Raw genomic sequence first — 21,695 nt, 5'->3', positions numbered from 1 at the left:
CCACTCTCTGCTTAAGGCTATCCAGGCAAATTTGAAATCAAGTCTGAACCCTGGTGATGCTTCATCACCTGACCTCCCACTGCATCCTTATAAAATCAGTTAAAACTGGTGAGTAAAGCGACACTAAAATCAGAAAGAATGAAGACAGACAAGTTTAAAAGAGAATATTTTTCCTTTAATATACTACTGTATCTGCCTTCTCTATAGACCAAACAGTCTCAGTGTCCCTGTATGACTCTGCCATTCATATTTTAATCTCCCTTCTTCTGTGATGCACATACTTTCTGTTTCCTGTTTCTCTCTTTCTCTCTCTCGCTGTCTCTACACCTGGTCAACAGCATCTATCAGCACTTTGATGAGAAGACCATTACAGATAGTAAAATGTGTGTGTGTGTATGTGTGCCACAGCCAAAGATATATATGACAATCAGCTGCCTAAAGGGCTGAATGTCCTCCATGTGACACCATATGAGAGGGTGGTTTTGTTTATTACAGTTATACTTACAACCACAATACTAGCACTCTGGTGAAGTGAATTTGGGTAAATTTATTTTGTTTTAGTCTGTTTTGTTTTTCTTAAATCTGTTGAATTTGTTGCACATGACAGCACTGTCTCCGGCACTGACAAATGTGCACAAAAAGTAATCAAACATCCCACAAATTCCAAAAAGAAAGAAAGAAAATTATCTAAAAAATATTTTATCCCCACAAACTTTAACAGAGGAACCCTTTATACACATACAAATGAAATGCTGACAGACAGACAGACAGACAGACAGACACACACACACACACACACACACACACACACACACACACACACACACACACACACACACGAGCGAAGAAGATTTTAATGATGTTTGACTGTTAAGCACAAGCACACTTGTCTCGCTCACCTCCTAACCCACGGTTTCTCTGCTAAACAGGCCTATAGGCTATGCTTGCTCTCTCTCGCTCTCTCGCTCGCTCGCTCGCACACACCCACAGACACACACATACAACTCTGAGGGAAGTAAACACTCATTTCCCAAAAGAATTTGTAAAGACACCCCCCACCCACACATATCCCCATTTTCCCACCAATGAAAATACAAAAATAAACCCAACCAGAAACAGAGAAGTAACATGCACACAAACAAGATCATATCGCAACAAGGACACATGCAGATATACACAAATACCCACAGACACAAGTGCACACCCAGGTCGAGTTGGCGATGACGCCATTCCATTTTGCTACAGATACCGCTGACATGTTTAGTCATTAAAGAAACAGTCACCCAGAGTACAATACAGACTGAAAACACAGATTTAATTAGATGTTTCTCAGGATGAAATAAGACTGCTTAGTTCAACGCAATTCAATTTAGATTACCTTAATAGCTGCTTCTGCTGATGACACAGCGCTGTATCCACACACACACACACACACACACACCAAGAATTGCTGTAATTGGATACACCCACAAATTTAACACAATTTACAAACGTGCAAAGTCCAGCTGCAGAGTTGCTCAGTGTGTAGGCAATGGTTGAGTCTCATTTTCTAAGCTCTTCAATCCATCAGCTTCTTACTATGATTGTAAGCAAATGGACTGTGTTCATGTAGCACTTTTCTAGCTATATTGAGCACTCATTGTCCTTTCCATATGCACACTGATACACTGTCTTTATACGATAAATAAGGTACTCTTCCTACCACACACACACAGATAGTTGTACAAAATGCCCAAAGACACTTGAACTTGCACACACACAGGATTGAAAGACCAACTTTATAATTATTATTCTCCCTCCTGAGCCAACTTAAGTGTATGCAACAATTGGAAAATAGTGATATCTCCGATGTACGTCTCAGAAACAATCGTCTATGGTAAGATTTAAATATGAATTCAGTGATTGCTTATTGGATGTCTTGTGACAAGATATTGATAATGCTAAATATTTATTATTTAATGTTACAGAAAAGTTTCCAGGGGCCTTAAAAACACGCTGTTTAAATGTCAATGCTTTAAAACCCCTAATAAATTTCTAGAAACACAAACATAAAAAAAACATTTCTTTCATTTTTAACATTTTTAATACAGTTGGATCAACTGTTTAATACAAATGTGAGTGAGACAGACAAGTAATAGTGATATCCTGATGCACTGGTTAAAACAGAATCACTACATAGAAGAAAACACACAAAAAGGGCTTTACTAACCTCAACCAAACAATATTACTGCATGCATTCACACTACTCTCTTACAGTCGACTCAGCAATGCCACACCTATAGATGCCGTTGTCATGGTAGCGCCATACCCTGCATGCCCCAGCTGGTGTTTCCCTGAGGAAAAATGTCTGGGTGTGTGTAAGTGTGTGTGACAGAGAGAAGGTTAATGCGCCCCATGTGTGCTTTGCTCTGTCATGTGCAGTGACGTGCACCGAAGAGGAAAACATGGCTGGTTGAGAGCAGTTATAATGGTATCCCATTGTATGTACAATTGTGTGTGCGTATGCACACATGTGATCTGTTCCCAAAGTATTAGTCTCTTAACACTTGAGTCATCAGTTTTCCCTACGGGCAAGTGGTTAGTTGAGTCCATCACCCCTGACTGAAGATGATTTCCAATTCAGGTCTTATTGAAGATGGACAAAACAGCGGATGAAGATACAAAGCCTCAAAACCCTTTACTGCCAGCACAGTGCTGGTAGTGAAAACACAACAATAGATGAAAACAAAGTCATGAAGCCACTTCAGCAGCCCACTCAGTCACACTATGTGTTGCTCTGTTACCATGACTCATGCTTTAAATTTACACACATTGCAGTATGCGGTGACCTGTGTTTCTGCCGGCATGGCTGAGAGGACAAGTACAGCATTTATTAGTCATATTTCCAACTGAGTTCTTTTTACAAGACCATCACGCACAGGAACTGGTCTGGTCACACTTCTGATACAAGCACCAACCTCCGAGGCTGAAAGGAGTCAATCCTCAATGGCTTCCATGTAAAAATGCCCAATTTACTGAAATTACCTTACCCCATTCCAATTTGGATAGGTTGGAGTAATTTGGGATGAGCCTTTTAATTACATAAGTCAAAGAGATAGCAGTGCCCGGAGTGCTGTAAATTCATTATCTCAATAAAAAACAAGATTTTCAAGAAGAAAATAAAACAGGCAGGGTTAGAGTTACCCTAACCCTAACCCCATCACGCCACATGTCACAACATGCATGCAAAAAGTCCACTTTTGAAGTATAAAAATATGGTTAGTTTTTCTTATTTACCCTAATCAACAGACTTTTTTGTTCATGGATGCAGCTTCATAACTAAGCACCCTAACCCCGTTAGATAAAAACTTGGTGATGCGTTCACTTGCAGTTCAATAAAACAAGAATAAAATTGCCACAATCGTAAAAATTGAAGCTGGAAATGGGAGTTTACAAACCAGTGTAGTTACAGTCAACGTCAAGAAAGACCACACTCAATCACATCTGTGCAAAAAAGACTTTAAACTCATTCTCAAAATATAGCCTGCACATAATATAACTCAAGATGCTCGTTAACCCCAGCTGGCACTGCTAAAACAACCCTATCCATCTTTCCTGCTTGGCCAAAGCTCAGAGTAATCTCAGAGAATTGAGGATTTGCTGGTCAATCACTGCAATTCCACCTGCCTTTCTCTGCTGCTCATAATTCACCTTTTCCTCACTGCGGTGCAATTTATAGACAGCTCAAATGTACACATTTGTCTGACTCATCACATGGCTTTCCTTTACTTCGCTGCTTTAGCCAATTTTCCCCTCTCATCAGGTTTCGCTTCCTCCATCTACCATGCTATGGGCAAACACTGCAGCCTTTTTTCTGCGCCTCTCGCTTTTATCTCGATATGTTATGCTCCGTCTTCAAACACTGATCTTTTCCTGAACTCGTCTGTTTGTTTGTTTTTCCCCATACGCCTCCTTCTCTGACACATACCTGTTAAGTAGGGAGAGCTGTAAAGGATGGAGATAAGAAAGTAAGCCTGAAGAGGTCAACTGTCTTATTTCTTGCTTTTCTAACCTGCATCATGCTTGATCTGTCTTAACATGAACTTTGGTATCCTTCCCACTTATTCCATTCCACCTTTTGTCTCTCTCCTCCCATTCCTTTATTCCAAAGTTGATCTTCACAGTCATTCTTTCTAGTTTTTCCTCTCACTCCGCCCGTACACCTGCCCTATTCTGCCATCATATCATTCCCGCCTCTGTGCACTTCCCCTCACAGATCCACTCAGCCGGTATGTCAGTGTGTAGTTGCTTGCAAGGAAATGTCTGCGTTGATATCAAACAACAGCCGAGGCATCACCTTGTTGCATCAGTCGAAAGGCAAAGGGAGAGAGAAAAGCGATGTATTAGAAGGCAAGAAAATAAAGAGGAAAGGGAAATCTGTAGTTTAAAGCCTCATTCTCCTCAAATTATACCAAACACACCTGCCAATTCGATGGTCTCTTTAAGCTGGAAAATTTCCCTTTCATGTCCTCTGACACATCAGCACTGCTGATGCGCTGCATTGCTGCCTGCTGGTTCAACCTGCCCGTTATCTACCCGCATGTTCCAGGGAATATTTACTCATTATTCCTCTTATTTGTATTTTTCTGAAATCATATTTATTTATTTAAAATACCAATATTCTTTAACCCGTAGGATAAATATGACCTTTCTGAAGTTTAACCTCCATTTCACTCCGGTTAAAAATATTATCACCTTGTCTTTAATTGAAACCCAGAGTTGTTAGTGTCTGTGACAGCCAGGACCAGCTGGGACAGCTGAAAGATGCTCTGGGCAGTTTATTCACTCTGCTGGAAATACAAATCTAATCTTTAATTTTGGCAGTGCAGAGAAGAGGCTGCGGCTGGTGGGGCAGAGGGCTGGGAGACTGGTGATTGTCTGCAAACTGTGGTTGTTTGTAAAAATGACCTCATTATGAGAAATCGGCTAATTATAGTATGGTAAATCAGTCGCAATAAGACTCAACTGTGCACCGCTTCAGTCTCCACCACTTACACATGGACACGCACACACATGCAGTTTCCCCTAAGGGCTTTGCCACTTGCCGTCCTCTGCACCTCCTTCTCTGGCCTCACCCATTAATGGCTAATTTGCTGGGTTTTGGGGTTAAAGGTCTTTACATATACTGCAACCTCCACACACACACACACACACACACCTATTCCTTATTTGCCATTTAATCACAAGCCACTACCATTGCCATCCATTCTGGGCCAATCTATCTTTACAATGACAGGTGTGGAGGGAAAAAAAACCCACAAACCCACAATTCATTTCTCCAGGTCTAGTTATAAGGGACAAAAAGGAAGGAAGCAGCAATTGAAGGACACACGACAGTGAGGCAATAATGGGTGCTGGTTTAGGGTCGATGGCCCAAACATCTGAAAAACCCACCCTTTTTAGGATTAGATGGTTAATGCGTGTAACACCAAAATAGGAGAAAAAAACAATACATTCACATTGCTGGAAATAACAGACAATGAAGACATATTAAACATCTATTACATCTACTGTTAAGAGTTAATAGAACACATTTGCTTTATTTGTGAGCCATCATAAAGTTTTGACTCCTTTGTGTTCATTTAATTGTCACTCTATTTGTGTTTCATGTCAACAATGTCTCAGATTAAGCTGAAGCCTAAGCTGCAACCTTGTTACCAGGCATTCACACACATATGGTGACACAGCAACTAATTAATTAGTCACAAACTGACAGCACAAGGATTAATCAGCTTTGCAACTTGAAACACAGCCAAGAGACGTGGACGCACATCTGACAAACACATCTACAGCTTTTGATGTATTTTTTATTATTACTCCCAGAGTTGTCAGTCAGTTGACTTATATCTCTTTATGTTGGTCACAGTGTTTCTGATTGAAAATCACCTACAGTATACAAGTATTAAAGGATTAGGCTCAAGTTTGAGCTTTAAAAAAAATTGCAATAGGATTAAATCAGGATAGACTTCAAAAGGAGGACTTTTCCCTGTGTTTGCTGTAGGTAAGGAAAAAAAAGTGCTCAGAGTGATAGTATAAATCCAGTGTGACTGCATTTCCCATCATCAGGCTAATCTTTTTTTGTGTGTTGTGGTATATTTTGCTCAAATATAGACATCAGCTTATAAGTCCAATTCTTTATTAATTCACTTATTTATTCCTGATCTTTTTTGAGCAGGGAAAAAGGTAGGTTTGCATCAGCACCTGTGCTTTGTTATCTGTGAGTCAGAACACAATGTGCAACTAGAATAGAAAAAAGGCGTGCAGTGACTCAAGTGTACAAAAGCTCCAATGGCATGAGCTGAAGTCATTGTTTTCCTTTATGGATACTTCACTAAATCACACTTGCATTGCTAAGAATGCAACTGATAGGCCTGGAGAACTACAATTATGGCAATCCTGTAGGGATTCTAAGGAAAAGCTCAACACTTGTTGAAATAAATGATTTATTTGCTTTCATGGTGAGAATAAGAAGAAACACTTGACACCACTACTTGTATCTTGCTCGGTTAGCTTTATATTGCCTGACACATACAGTATAGTAGCCCAGCACAAAGGCTCAAAACTGGAGATAATAGGTAATATGATTCCAAAATGCAATATTAGAATATTACACACCCACTTAAGATGGATTTTAATGTCATTTTATCACCATTCCAGTTTTGGATTCAATTTAAATTACTTTTCCTGAATACAAAGATACAAACAGTGTCATGCAAATCCTCACTTTACCCTACATTACAATGCAACCGAGTCCTGCTTATTGGAAGCTTTGTCATTGTGCCATCCTTTTCCCTACTGCATCAGTATGCATGCACATAAATTCTGCCAAGTCACAGTACACACAGAGACCTATTGACTGGCCTTGTAACTTGACACACAAGCACGCACAGAAAGAGTTGATGATGATGTAGTTGATGATCAAACTGTGGAAGAGAGACATCAAAAGATGTGCAAGAGGGTAGAAAAAAGAAAAGACAGGGAAGAAGGAAGATAAGTGAAAGGGTAAGAAAAAAGATGTAATATGATGAACAGACAGAAGAATTAGATCAAGAGAAAGAAAGAAAAATGTTTGATCATACAAAGAGGCTGCAGACGCCTGCTAGTCAGTTTTAACTCCCTTTTAAAAACATATACACACTCCTCCTTGTCACCCATGGCCAAGCAGACCAGCAGAAAGAAGCACGCCCTAAAGCTGTGATGCCATTGGCCGGCAATGATGTCATTGCTCCCTGTAGGTTCGGCAGTAAGCTGTGCAATTGGCTGACTGAGGCAGACAGTAGGAGAGCACTGCTGAGGTATCAGTTCCATTCATCCAAAGGCTGAAAAGAAACGTGTGCGTGTGTTTGTGGATGTGACCACTCCCCACTGAGGCACTGAGGCAGAGCTATTAGGGCTGTGTCCATCATTCAGAGTCAGACATTACCTGCTGGGATGCTCCCTAATGGAAGCTTTCTCTCACACGCGCACGCACACACAATGAAATTTCACTACAATGCACACGATCAAATATGCATGTAATCAAGCATGCACACACTCACAGACACACAAACATGCAGCGGATGGGGGTTGGGAGGGTTGAGATGGGTGTTGTCTCCCTGTTGTTACCGGACTGTTGTCATGGTGATGCAGATGGAGCTTTTACTGCTGGCTGGGACTCTCACTTTGCAATAAAAATGCACACACATGGACACGCACTCTAACACCACTTTTCATTGATGCTTGCACATGCACTCCCTTTAAGAGCAGCCTCGCCTCTGTCACAGCTTTCAGGGAAACAAAAAAATAATAATAATACAGGAAACTGAAAGGGACTCTCTTCAAGTGTGGAAGAGTGCTTGTGTGTGTGTGTGTGTATGAAGGTCTTATGTTTAAACACTCCCGTGAGAAACTCCACAACAGATCCTCCAAGAAATGCTCATGAGACATTAGCCTGTTGTATCCTGTTACAACGCGCTGCACATTGTCTCTTCCTCTCTCTCTCTCCCCATTACATTTCCATACCACCCACACCTTCCATCCCTCACCCCTGATACCCCTTTTATAGAGAATGATGTCACCCATGGGCTTGTAATTGCCAGCGTAACTGCTGGAATTTCTGCCAAGACTTCACGTGTGAACAAAAGATGCAAGCCAGCCTTAATTTTCATATGCTGTAGATGTAAATGAATGAATCCAGCATGCACATTACCGATACCACACATGCTGAAAGCCACTTAACCAAGCATAATAACACACTTCTAAGATGTCCTGATATAAAAAATAATTGTCTTGCTGGGGGATGTTATTTGCCTGTGCCATGTCCATTATTCTCTTATAGCTGGACACTTGTATTACTTCCTTATTGCATTCAGGAAGCATAATAAGTGCTGTCTACAGCTATATCAACACAGCCTCTTCATCTGTCTCTCTGCTTAAACTAATCACCTTTGCTAAAACCGAATCATTATGGTTATGCCTAAGTTGCAGATGTTCCAGCACGTGATCTGGGTGTCCACAATGCATTAATTCTATTTTACTGGCAGGAGTGTTACTCTGATCTGTGTAATTTGAAATGTAATTATGTTCAAAAAGCTAAAAACTGCTTAAGCCATAAAATCTGTCCTATCTCTAATCAGTATCTGTATCTGATTCACATTAACACCCCAGTCTGCTTCATTAGTAACTAAAAGAAAAATATTATCAGCACCTTAGCGGAATCTGAAATCTCTTGTTGTGTATCTGCAGCTTGTTCACTTGTCGACGCAAGACAGACACACACAAAAAAAAAACCTACCCAAAACAAGACAGTTGCAGCAATAATGTGTCAATCTAGGCATGCCTGCTTAAGCATGTACACATACATGACTGACTATCTGCTCCTGTGTGAGCGCGTGTGCGGATGAAAGCGATAAGGCGCTCGTTCGCCGGCATTCTCAGCTGCTCTCTGCAAATCACCCAGAGACGCTTTAATGGCCTCGGGTCTTTTCATAAAGGAAAATGATGCATTAAAATCTCCGCAGAGGTCCAGGGCCTTCTGTAACTCAAACACATGCTACCCAGTGGGATTTATTAGAAATTAGAGCAAAACGCTACAAAGGCACGGGGAGCTGCAAGACCTTCACCGAAAAAGAGAAAAAAATTCTCCCAGAGAAAATTTGTTTGCGCTTAACAATAAGCCTAAATCAGTGAATGAATCATTGGAAAATTAACCTTCAGAATAGGGCTGCTTAATGTGCTAGAATTGCTACTCAAACATTCTTTTACATATTTGACAATATTGCAGAAAACATGTGGAAAACCCAAACGTCCAAGTAGGAGCGACTCCTTCATTCAGTTGGATTTGTCTAATGTGCTCTTTGGATTGGGTGTATATAGACTTAAAGATCAAAAATCCCAGAAAGCACGTTCTTTTTAATAAAAATGAAATGTCCTTATTCTGATTTTGTGGTCAAGTTTACTCATTCACCAAAAGAACACTCTCACCATTATCAGCTTGACCTCAACGTCTCCGTAGGCGCCGTCTTCCAGACTGCACTTATTGTATGTCATTTCAAACCAGAAGGCCCTACTTTTTGTATGAAACAATGGAAATTAAAGCATGTGCGCACAACTCCCCCATGCCAGAATGGCTATTTGTTTCATATGGTAGAACTGAGTCTTTAAAGCTGCAGCAGCCTAAGATCCAAAAGCCTCTGCATTCTCCGAGGTCAGAAGAGGTCAAAGATGAAGAGAGCAAACAATTGGCAACCTCCTGCCCCAAATCCCTTCACTATGCCACACTCCCTCTCAGCTGTGTTTTTCCCAGCATCTGTGAGCTTTGAATGTGTATGCGCGGATCTACAGGCATGTGTGATTTCCTTGGTGAGAGGCTGGTGAGGGTTGATTTTCAGCATCCATTTCACTTCGAAAAGTTTGTTTCCAAAAACCAACAGTTTCCATCAATCATCCTAAAACTCAACATTAGAACTTGTAAATGAATGAAGACACGAGGACTTGGAGATGGTGAGAGAACAGTGTGTTATTCTCAATCAGTGGTGAACAAAGTGACTGCACATACATAAACTCTAAAGCTAATGGGCAATGCAATCAACCTAGAGTTCAGTCTGTAATTAATCTCTTATGTTCACAGTGAGAAGGTTTTCCCAATAAGATCATTTCTCTTCATTTAGTGGCACGTCCATGCTTTTTTAGCATCCATTCCTCTCTTAATATAATCATCCTTTTTGAAACTTTGTGAGGATGCAGCAACCTCAGTGGCTAGAAAATGAAGCCAGTAAACAAGTGCCAAACCTGCAGTTCTTCAAATGGACACTAGGCTACAGAAGCACAAAGGCGCCCATGTTAAAATGCCCAGAAAACCAAACACTGAACAGTGTTTAATTGATACTTGCAGGTTGAAGCATTTAGAAATGTAAGTAAATGTTCTTTTTCAATGGAAAATTTAAGCAAAACTATAATCTAACTACCTAACATTTTGGTTTAATAATAACTAAAATAATTTAACCTTGCAACTCTTCAGGAGCTCCACAACACCGTCACATAACGAAACTGAAAAATATTTCCTACCTGAGATGTTGTATCTTGAGTCAAGCTTTGAAACAAGCTGCTTAAAGTGCTGCTTTTCCACCATGTAACAGCATGAGTCATTTCCATCTGCTGTTTGCTCTTCCTGTCATACAGATTGGAGCACTCCAGCGACTTTTGGTGGAGCCATTCGTTTACACGTGGGTCGCACGTCTCCAGCTGCTAGCATCTCCTCCTACGTATCACGGTTGCACTTGATTTTGCTGTGTTTTTGCTTCGAGTGGTGAAACGAGTTTGTCGTTTCCACCTTATGCAAGAACAGTTTTCTCACGTATTTTGAAAAGTACTGTGCTTTTTTGGAAAGTAGCTCGCTATTTAGGTACTAAAACATTGGCGGCTGAGATACGCCTCATGCTCTCATGCCTGGGCTTATCTTGTTATTCCACGCACTATAATATCACATCTTAACATTTTTATGTCACATAAAAACATATACAGCTATTATCGCTAACGATATTAGACTGCACAATCCTAACAGGATGTGAATTGTTATTCAACTTCTAGATTCAAATTTTAATTGTAACATCATGGATTATTAAGGGTGTGACCGCTATGATTAACAGGTGGACCCCATATCATTATGTTCCATGTTCAGCTGTGCTACTGAGGAGTCAGCTGTTCATTACATTCCCTTTCACCCTGTTTTTTTTTTTAAAGTGAAAGTCAGGAATCAATTCACAGTGAAGTGCAGATTCATTTTTCTTTAGCAAGCTTGCCAGCTAACTCCCATCTACATCTGACATGTTCCTAGGTTCCTCCTTTTTGAAGATGGGAACTACCACCTAGGGCTGTTTGATATAACGATATATATCGGATGACGATATAAAAACGTCTATCGTTTCATATTATGCTATCGTTTGTTTCACGGTGTCGCAAAATAAAATGTTTACGGCAATATTTTTTTCACCGTTTTGATGGTCACTGTAGTGGCTATCTTAATTTCTCAAAGTTCTCTCTTTCTCTTATATAACCACACTACGGACGGACAAGCGCCTGTTTTTATGCGTTGTCGTTAGCAACAACGACGGTAAAACCATCGCGTGTCCGCTTGTTTATTTTCCACATAAACCTTTCAGAATAAAGCTCAAGATCCTGTTGAAACTTTTCAAAATAAACTAAATCACGTGAAAGAGTATGCAGAGTGTTTACGGATGAGAAGCAAAAAAGAGCCGTCAGGTGCTAAAAAATAAACCTTAGACTCAAACGTTAGAACGGGCTTTTCCCCGCAGCACGCCGTGTAATAAATACTCACAAAGAAAACGGCGGCCGTTACAACTTATGTCTAAAAATGTATAGTATCATGCATCGGTTAAAACATTCGACTCCGGGTACACGACGCCCAGCTGGAAACACTTCACGCAAGTCGAGCTGCCCAAGATTCACAGAAAATGTACAATTTTTTGTGATTTATATCGTTATCGGACGACGGATGTCTTCTATCGGAATATGAGATTTTGGTCATATTGCACAGCCCTACTACCACCCCTAGCTCCTCCCACACATAGATTTTTGCTCCTGCATCCACCTCTTATAGACAATGGTTTCTATTATCTGGTGTGTTTTACCAAGCTCTCCATATGTAGATTCAAACATCTGAAGAAGTAAAACAACCTGTGACTTCAAAGTCTGTAGAGGCAACGGCACTAAATGATGTAAAAACTTGAATGCAAATATTCACGTTATTACTTTAAGTCCTCCACCGTATATGTTTAAAGAGAAGAGAAAACATATATATAATAATGAGCCAAAGGGCACTTTATTTTCACATGCAGCCAGGTATTCTTCAGAATAATCTCTTCTCCGTCATCGCCTGTTTAAAAAGCCCAGACTGTAATTGAATGCATCAGAGCATTTACCACAGGTTTATGTTCTTATGTTATTTTATTTTAGAGCTTTCTTCTATCATGTCAGGAAAGAGCAGACGATTACATGCAGCACTGAGCCAGAAAGCTCTATGATCCTGGCCTGCAGCTTCAAGTCACGATATGAAGAGACCATTTCCTTTTTTGCATTTTCACTTGTTTGAACAGTGAGTATGTTATGAGTCTGAGTCTGCATAACCACAGAGTTTCTGAAGATACATTTTTTACTAGACAGTCTGTATTATGCACACAGATATCACTGATCACATTCATGCATATTACAGTACTGCTGAAACGAATGCCTTTATGTGACTGCCTGTAGGTCTAAGACTGATCGCATTCAGAGCTGAGCATTTAATTTGTACAATCAACCTTGTAAACAGTTTACCGTTATTAGATAAGACGCTCAGTGAACCAACTGTCAGTACATATGTAAATCCACACTTCATCCCTTTACAAATGGAAGCGCTTGTTCTATCTTTTTGAGTAACCTGCCTGACAGTGACCTGGAGCTGGAAAACCACTTAACTTTCTGTGCTTTATCTGACGTCCTAAGCCAAAATGAAGATTTAAGGGTCGCCTGAGCACAATGTATCAGAAGGACAAATTGCTGCTGAAGAAATTAAATACTTGTGGACTCATGCTGTTAAAGCAAACTCAACACTTTCCAAATCAGTTTCACAGTAAGAGGCTTTAAGCACAAATGCATTAAGTCCGCAGTTTGGCTTTGGCTGCTGAAAGTTGAGTAACAGCATAATTAAATGCTGGTTAGGGGCTGCAGGTATTTTGCTTTTTATTTTATGGATTTTTCTTTTTTTTGCCTTTATTGGATTGATGCAGTGGAGGAATAGACAGGAAATGGACAAGGAAATTAAATGCACCAAAGGCCTGACCAGTCAGACAGTCAGATTAGTTGCAAGTCAAAGACTTCCAGATTTCACTGTGCAGAAAAGTGACGTTCTATAGAGGACTAAGAACAAACTTAGTAGAAATTTGGTCATAAAACACTTGAGTTGCATTCAAGGGAACCACTAACAGCACATTTGTATTAATCGACTGATCAACACCGTTCCTCTGCCGCCACCCCCCAGCACCCTCCTTATGTTATATGTGTACTTGTACTCTTAATGTAGCTGAAACTGAATAATAAAGTATATAAAGTGAGAATTAGCAGTTAGAGTACATCCCTTCTTTAACAGTTCTCCCGCAGAGCAGAGCACTTTCTACTGAATCCAACTGTGCAATCATTTTCTATAGTGCAGCAAGTCCTTGACTTACTGTAAGCATATTTAAATTTATATTTATGCCTTCTTGACAAAAAATTTTGAGCAGTCACACTAAAAAAATAGCTTTCCTTTTAAAGGAGCAAAGATAGAGGAAGGTTTTGTAAAACCTGTAAGGAGGTAAGACGGATAGATAAGGATCCAAAGCACTGACAATGTTATCTTTTCTTGTCTCCTACCAATAGAGGGGGTTCCTTAAAACTGTACTATAGTCTCATTTTTCCCTCCCAAAACTGGCAGCTGTATTTTTAACACAAATAGTGTTTTTGAGAGACTAATCTGAAGCCCTTTTGGAAAGTAAAAACAATATACAATGAATATAATGAGTAAATGCTCAAAGGTTTTATTTAGGAAGACAACAGCTATTTCTTTGACTGTATTAGGGGTTTATCATTCATTGCTACTTAATGTGTTAGTTTGAGCCATAAAAACTCTCAATAAACCAAAAACATTTGCAAGTATTAAACAGTTTTTATAGAGCTAACTGCTCTAAATAATTGCTGATCAATTACATTGGCTTAAACTATGCTTTCTGTTCAGCTAATGCCCAAACAATATTGTTTCATCATCTCTACTATGAAGCAATAACTAAGCAGACACACACAAACACGGAGTCATGCAGACGTGAAACACACATACGTAGCTGACACATACAGACACACACACACACAGGCAGCCTTGCTCCTCATTAGTGCCAAAAACATCACAGCACTCTAATGAGGATATGGGCTCTGAAACAAGGCAATTTAAGCAGACACACACACGCACACAGCTGCCCTTCACACTGCCTGCCTGCAGGGTGTGACAGGCAGGCACGCCAAAAGAGGATTTGTGGTGAAAAGCTTTGGGGAGGAGGGCGAGAGGGAGAGAGAGATAGGAGGAGTGGAGAAGAGGGGATTACATGGTGAATATTTCAATACTAAAACATACCAATTGGTTTGGGCTCCGTTTCTGGCTTGGACAGATACACACTCACAGAGTCGCACACATACACACACATAAAGGCATTAACAGGGCCATATCTTCTACAGCTAGCTTAGCAATGACTAGACAGGGACTGGGGTGATGGGTAAAGCTAATACGAAACCCAGAGGACCCCCTGGGGATCTGACTCACAAAATGATTACTGGTAAACCTGCTCTGACAGAGCGAGTTGACCAAAACCAACCAAGGGCTTCCTACCAATTTAAGACAACGTCATCTGTCATGCAAGAGGAGATTTTTGTTTCTTTCATGCTAATAAAGTCAAAGCAGAGACTGTGTAGCGATATGAACATCATATAGAGGACTTAAAAGGGACAGCGCTACTAGGTTCAATCTCGGTTATTAAATTTTGAGCTCCTCCTGGGAATGTAGACAATACATGGACAAGACATTACAGAAGGGATTCTAATGCAATAACGCTGGCTAGTTTAATATTTAAGATCTATTTGTAGCAGGATTTCTAGAAAAAGCCATCTGCAGTAGGTCATAAATATACTGTTTCATCAACATTTTCTATTGTTGCTTTGAATTACTTAATTAGTTTGACAAATAAATAAAAAACCCCGGTCAAGTTCTGACAGTCCCTAAACCCTGATGACATTCTCCAAAAAAAGAAAAAGAAATTAAGCCAACTCTTATTGAATCTAATCTAAACTCTCAAAGTTAATTGTGGTCTTTTTGAAGAAAAGAAACAGAAACTTTTGGTATAGACGCTATGCAAAAAATTGTTTTTTAAAAAGTGTAAACAAACTACCAGATTTTCACATATGCATCGCCTTATTCTGGCCTAAATCTCTAGATCAATGAGTATCAGTTTGCTGAAAACTGGTTCTCTCTGCCATGGGACTGGATGGCAGGGAGGTGGCATGAACCACGGCTGGAGGTTGACAGATACAGTTCCAGATACGGTAAAGCTGCAGGAATGGACAGAGAAAACGGCTGCTGGCTGGCATGATGGCTGCCACATGCTGTCAGGTCAGCAGGGAATGAGGCTACAGAGGCGAGTGAGATACAATTGGTGGACTGGGGGGGTTGGGACGCTAGACAAAAAGGATTAGCTTTAAAAACAATCAAAGTAGAGGAAAAGATCATTTTGTGTATTTACATGTCCGTGCATCTGTTTATGAATTCAAGTTTTTTCCATGTGTGCATTAGTGTGCATGTGTGTGTCTTTTTCTGGAGGCTCAAACCACTGCAAGAGTCCAGCAGGCAGTTATATTGTCCCAGTTACAGAGACGCGCTGGAAGCACTGGGCACATAATGAATACAATGGTTAAGCTGCATGCCTGTGTGTATGAATGTGTGTGTGTTCATGGTTAGCATACTGCAGTCTAGACCAGGGGATCAAGTGTAATCTCCCTTCACTGATACAGCTGATGAGCTGAGGTCACAGAACACCGTCACTGTGTTAACATCATTTCGGTGTGTCAGCCGCACAACAATGTACTGTTATTAATTAATTCATAAATTACTCTAAGAGATGATTACAGTATATGACCCTTTTGGCTGCAATTATGCTTTTAAAACTTGGCTGAGAAGTATTAACATTAAAACTTTCCAAAGTTTCCCCTGAGCCTCCTGAATCCAGTGCATTGGGTAAGCTACATTCAGTGGTTGAAGACAGTTATTGCGACCGTGTGCAACAATTTTGTGATCTTGTTGCATTTAAAATGTTTGCTTCGAAGATGGGGAGCAGGTCTGTAACCACTCACAGTCAGTTACCATCCTTAAAGTGACTTTGTTGTGTCAAGAAGGCGATGGCTTCAGTTTGCAAATGAATGGGGTCAAGCTGGCGATTGCATGCAGTCTTTTTGTGATAATACAGCGATTAAGTGTGATAAATTTGTGAAAATCTAAACTTGCAAACAAACACAGTTATTAACATTAAACAGAAATTAACTACTTATATTCAGAGTCCAGCCTCATAGATTTGAAACGGAAATTCAGAAATTCCTCAACAAAGAGCAACGTACTTGCTGCAGGATGGCGATTAAACTGCACAATAACACAGGCACTCAGCAACCATGCTTTTTACATAGAAATATAACTAGAAGGCAGTCCTCTATTGCAAAGAAGTTCCACTCTTTGGCACAGACTGACTAACACTGATTGCAGTGAGTTTGCATTTTGCAAATCTTCACCAATCTGTCTGATGGTGATTGCCAGTCCGAGTCTGATCACAACCTGCATGGCGTCAGGTCGCGACCTGTGTGGTCACCTTACTATTGAAAGTGGTCACCAACAGGTTATGGTTTTGCACGATCAATTTCCAGCCTACAAGTTGGCCACTGCAACTCCTTTAAATCGGTCCCTGGCAGTGTATTCACCGGGTAACCACCAATGTTTCCTAGTCGCAATGAGATTGCTGTCCTAGTTTTACTCAAGTGTAACTGACAAGATATGAAGACTGATTGTGTAGCTGACTTACACTTACTTCGACAAGTGTAAATGTGTTCTGACATCATTCTTCATCTCATCTATGAGCTTTTTGGTTCATTACTGTATATCTGGGTTGTCTCTGGGTTTAAAAGAAAGTACAATACTCTCAGTTTTTGCCATTTTTTTTCTTTCTTTCTGTTATTTCTTGCTATTAATGAGCACTGGTGAAGCCAAAACCAGTCTGCATTTATTACCGGTAGCGCAAATATACACCGTAAATAATTACTTTACAAGCATGTTGAAAATACTGAATAACATACTTATTTGTCATTATGGAAAAAAGCACAACTGTTGCTAGATTTTAACCATGAATTTTACATAAAAATACATCTGTGTCTTTTCTTGACATGGATTCTATAACAAATCATTTTGCTGAGAAGTAAATAAAAAGTACAGCATAAGTGATTTAGTATTGCTTGTTACACTGTAATTACCTTGTAAAATTACATATTCAAACCACCAGTTAATTCTCACTCAAAGTACCGTAAATGACATAACAGCAGTGAATGTTATATTCTTCAAGCAGAGCTCTTCAGCTTTTAGGGACATAAAGCACCAAGAGAAGAGATATCACAGCATTAGTGGGTCCTCTAATGGCTTCACACACCAGTGAAACAATCACTTTGGTTTTTATTTATTTATTTATTTATTGCATAATGGAAGATCACCAGTTGCAAGTATCTAACACAAAAGGTGTAACAAGTGCAAATAATCTAACAAATGAAACCCTGGAGGGAAAGAAAAAGAAGCAGTGTGGTGTTGAAGCGCACAGGTAATGATTGAAGCCTTGAGCTCTCTGTCGCACACAGTTTGGGTTACGTGACACGCAGTATTGTGCTTGACAGTCTATGTTTAATTGGAATGGATCGGGGAATCAATATCAGTCTATAGACAAAAATCACAGTGCTTGTAAACAAACTTGAGTTGCTGTGAATGTTTCTTTTTTTTTCTTACATTAGAAAGCGCCCACTTAACGCTAACTGTTCAACGACTGCTAATTAATTTACCCCCCACTCGCACACACTTAGCCCCACCAAAACCACCACTACACAGGAACCTCATGACAGATTTAATTAAAATAACTTCATTACTCTGAGCTCTGAATCACTTCACTCTAAACAAAAGCAGATGCCTCAAAGAAAAAACTAGAAGGAAAAGAGCCAACAATCTCTGCGTGTGTGTCTTTCTCTAAGACGGACATATGTATTAAATGCAAAAAGACAACCAAAGTAATCCAGGATGAAGACTCTCTCAGCTAGATGTGACACTGACAAAATGTCCTGCTGCCAGAGACAAGGTGGGACAAGTCAACACTTAACATGGGGATTAGCCTGCTTAAACACAGCGAGTTGTAAACACAACTCTGCATCCTTCCTGTTCATTGTAAAGGCATAATTATATCAGCACAGTTGGCTGAAAACACATGTAGCAGGGAGAAGAGAAGAGAACTACCACTTCAGTCCAGCTCAGTATTACAACTCCAGGCAATAACATACTTTCGTACCCCAAAGTCTGTCATTTCCCATTATCTCATCCATTGCTGTTATTTTCTTCTTCTATTACTCCTGTCATGTGAAAGCCTTGTTATTCCCACTCTGAACATCCTTGCCCCAGTAGATAAAATCCCAAAAAAGCATCACTACCCACTCCTCCCGAACTGAGCTGTTAGTTTGTTTTCCTTTAAAAAGTTGAAATTTTGAAACAACAAGCTTTTCGCCAATGATCCTCGAATATCAAGCATCACTAATGGAAGTACAGACACAAACACAAATATACCGCTGGTGTCATTTTGTCCAGGAATAAGGTCAGATATTGGGTTTCCAGCAGCAAGACTAAATTAGACCAAAGTACAACTGATACCGTAGAATACTGTACCGCACACACTTTCCCTCTCTGCCTCCCATACACAACCATGCAAAGTGCAAACACATATTCCCATGGTTTCTTTCTCAAAGCCACGCACACAAACCCTTCTCCTCCCTCACCAGCTCCCTCTAACTCACTCCGCACATTGTTTTCACACAGTCTATCTGACACCCAAGTACTGTACAAAGTCTATGATATCATCAGACTGCCAACTACCAGGCAGGCTGACATTACCAGCTGCCGGGACAGAAGAGGAGCCAGCAGTCAGCACACCTCCCACAAATATACAGAAGCGTGAACCTTCACAAACACACACATGCATACACACACATGCATACACAAATGCACCAAATACAAGGAAACTTGGACCGTATACTGCACATATGCAGAGTATTAAACAGTAAAAGCACAACACACACACAAATGCTCACTCACCTGCACCTGCATGAAGGATCCCCGATAGAAGCAGCATGCTGCAGCCGAGAGGGCACTCCACAGACTACACCTCTCCGTCATGGTGGGCACACACCTCTGCTACCTTCTCTCAAACCTCACTCTTTTTTCTTCTTCTTCTTCTTCTTCTTCTTTTTCTACTACTTCACCTCTCCCTTTTATGTCCCTTTTCTGTCTCACTCTCTCTTCCCCACCCGGGGTGTCCTATCTAAACACCAGCCCTTGGGTTAAGCCTGTCCCACCCCTGCCTGCCTCTCTGTCTGGCTAACAGCCACTCAACATAGTGCCACCACTACAAAAAAAAGAAAAGAAAGAAAAACAGGCTACAAGCTAAAACCGCTAACACCAAAGCTGCAGCTTGCATGCAGCTGCCTGTGACAACATCAGCTATTACCTACGAGCGAGCTGCTAACAGCTGGTACTGATAACAGCCAGTGATATTACAGCTCCTGACATCTTCGCCGCTTCTGCCTTGCACCGGCTTCTCTCGCTTCTGCTCTGGCTTCTCCCTCTCACTGCACTTGCTGCACTTCACGGGGCTGCTAGGGATTACCTCATTGCTTGCTGATGAAAGGAGTGTGGGTGGGGGGAGGGTGGACCAGTGGGAGAGAGGGTTGGATGGAAGGAGGGAGGGAGAGAAGAGGGGAGGGGGTTGAACGCTAGGAGGCACAAGCAGAGAGGAGTGCTGTCGTATTGAAGGCAGAAACCCCACCCACCCTCCTGATGACCCCCGCTCCAGGGCTGAGACAATGCTGACAAGGGGGGGTGGGAGAGTGGTGGGGGGTGGAGGAGATGACAGAGGGAGTGAAACAGAGAGAAAGTAAGGAAAAGATGGGGAGGAGAGAAAGAAAAGATAATTAAGAGATGAGATGATGAATGAAGAAGATGAGGGTGCAAGGAGGGTGAGAAGAGTACGTGTGCAGCCTCCCAAAGGAATCTAACCTTTCTTTTGCCATGAAAGACACCCGACAAGACCGCACCCCCTCCACAAATGCTTGAATGCACACTCACACCTTTTATTCCACCTACATTTTCACATGCCACTATATGTTACTATAGCAGCCTCCAAAACGCATTGGCTTCCCGTGGTGAAATAACGTTGGCAGAAATCTTCCCGTGCATGTGTGTGTGCATGTGTGTGTGTGTGTGTGTGCATGTGTGTGTGTTGCAGGATATAATGATGTGTCTCTACAAAGCCATGCAGACTGCAGCTAGACAGCTCATTACGGGCTGAAACACACAGGCAGGTGTTTCAAGGATAACATGGTGTGATTTTCACCGGCCCATTTCACATGGAGACACACATAAACACACGCGCACATACCGGCAGGGAGATGTCAGGAGGGGTGGGGCTCTGTCTCCAGAGGCCCGAGTGAGTGACATCATTGAGGACGCCTCGCCATGGAAACACTGCCAGAGCCTTGACAGCATCCAAAATTCTGACACTGCATTTAGTCAGGTCCGCACCAATGCAGGAAAGCGAGAGGCGGATACAGGAGAGAGAAAGCGACCGAGAAGGAGAGCGACATGCTCCTTCTTTTCACTTTGTCATCTGAGGTCATCTTTCGCCCCACTAACACAAACATACACACAGAATCAGATGATACCAGTAATCACCTTTCTAATCTGCCTCCTGAATGCGTGTTAGTAGGTCACAGCCAGAGACAAAGAGCCTGAACGATAAGGAGCTACAAGACACAGGACGGATTCATTAACTGCAGCGTCTCCTCTTAACGTAATCTCAAACCATACAGTGCTGGATTAGACAGATTACACAGCGGGGACACAAATAATCTCATAAGAGGGGGGCCTTGTGCCTTTCTATTCTCAATCCTCTGTAATACCATGGCAAAACAATCATAACATACATCATGTTACATCTGACCGCTGCGCCACACATGTGGGAGAAAAAAAATCTACAATTTGATGCATGGAGAGAGTTTATCATTAAATGTGTCAGAATTAGGGTGTATTAGACTAGCCTGAAGCCACTCCACAAACTGATATTTATATTTATATTTAAATATGTATCTTTGGTAGTCTGCTTGCTGCTATAATTGTAGCCTGTTTGGCTACCTTTCAATAAGTATTTGGTTCACACAGCTGGTAAAGGAAGCACAGCCTGTTATTGTTTTAAAGCAAATTCTGTAAAACTCAAACTTCATCCTTGGATGAATTAATTTTTGTCAAACAAATATCATATGCT

General features: G+C 41.0%; 1 protein-coding gene across 3 annotated transcripts in view; it reads right to left on the bottom strand.

Moving 5' to 3' along the window:
• sh2d3ca (SH2 domain containing 3Ca) overlaps positions 1-21,695 on the bottom strand; it is a 66,131-nt gene that overhangs the window by 32,440 nt on the left and 11,996 nt on the right. The window contains exon 1 of one of the 3 annotated variants that reach the window (XM_084934952.1): positions 19,472-20,104. The exons of the other annotated variants lie outside the window; for them this stretch is intronic. Coding sequence (XP_084791078.1) covers positions 19,472-19,552 — 81 coding nt within the window. The 5' untranslated portion in view covers positions 19,553-20,104. Of the gene's footprint in view, positions 1-19,471; positions 20,105-21,695 lie in introns of those variants that run through there. 3 annotated transcript variants of the gene reach the window in all.

The sequence above is a fragment of the Perissodus microlepis genome, chromosome 7 (assembly GCF_051167445.1).
Source record: "Perissodus microlepis isolate ML-2025 ecotype Zambia chromosome 7, ASM5116744v1, whole genome shotgun sequence".
Lineage (NCBI taxonomy): Eukaryota > Metazoa > Chordata > Actinopteri > Cichliformes > Cichlidae > Perissodus > Perissodus microlepis.
This window is presented reverse-complemented; position numbering and strand designations above follow the sequence as displayed.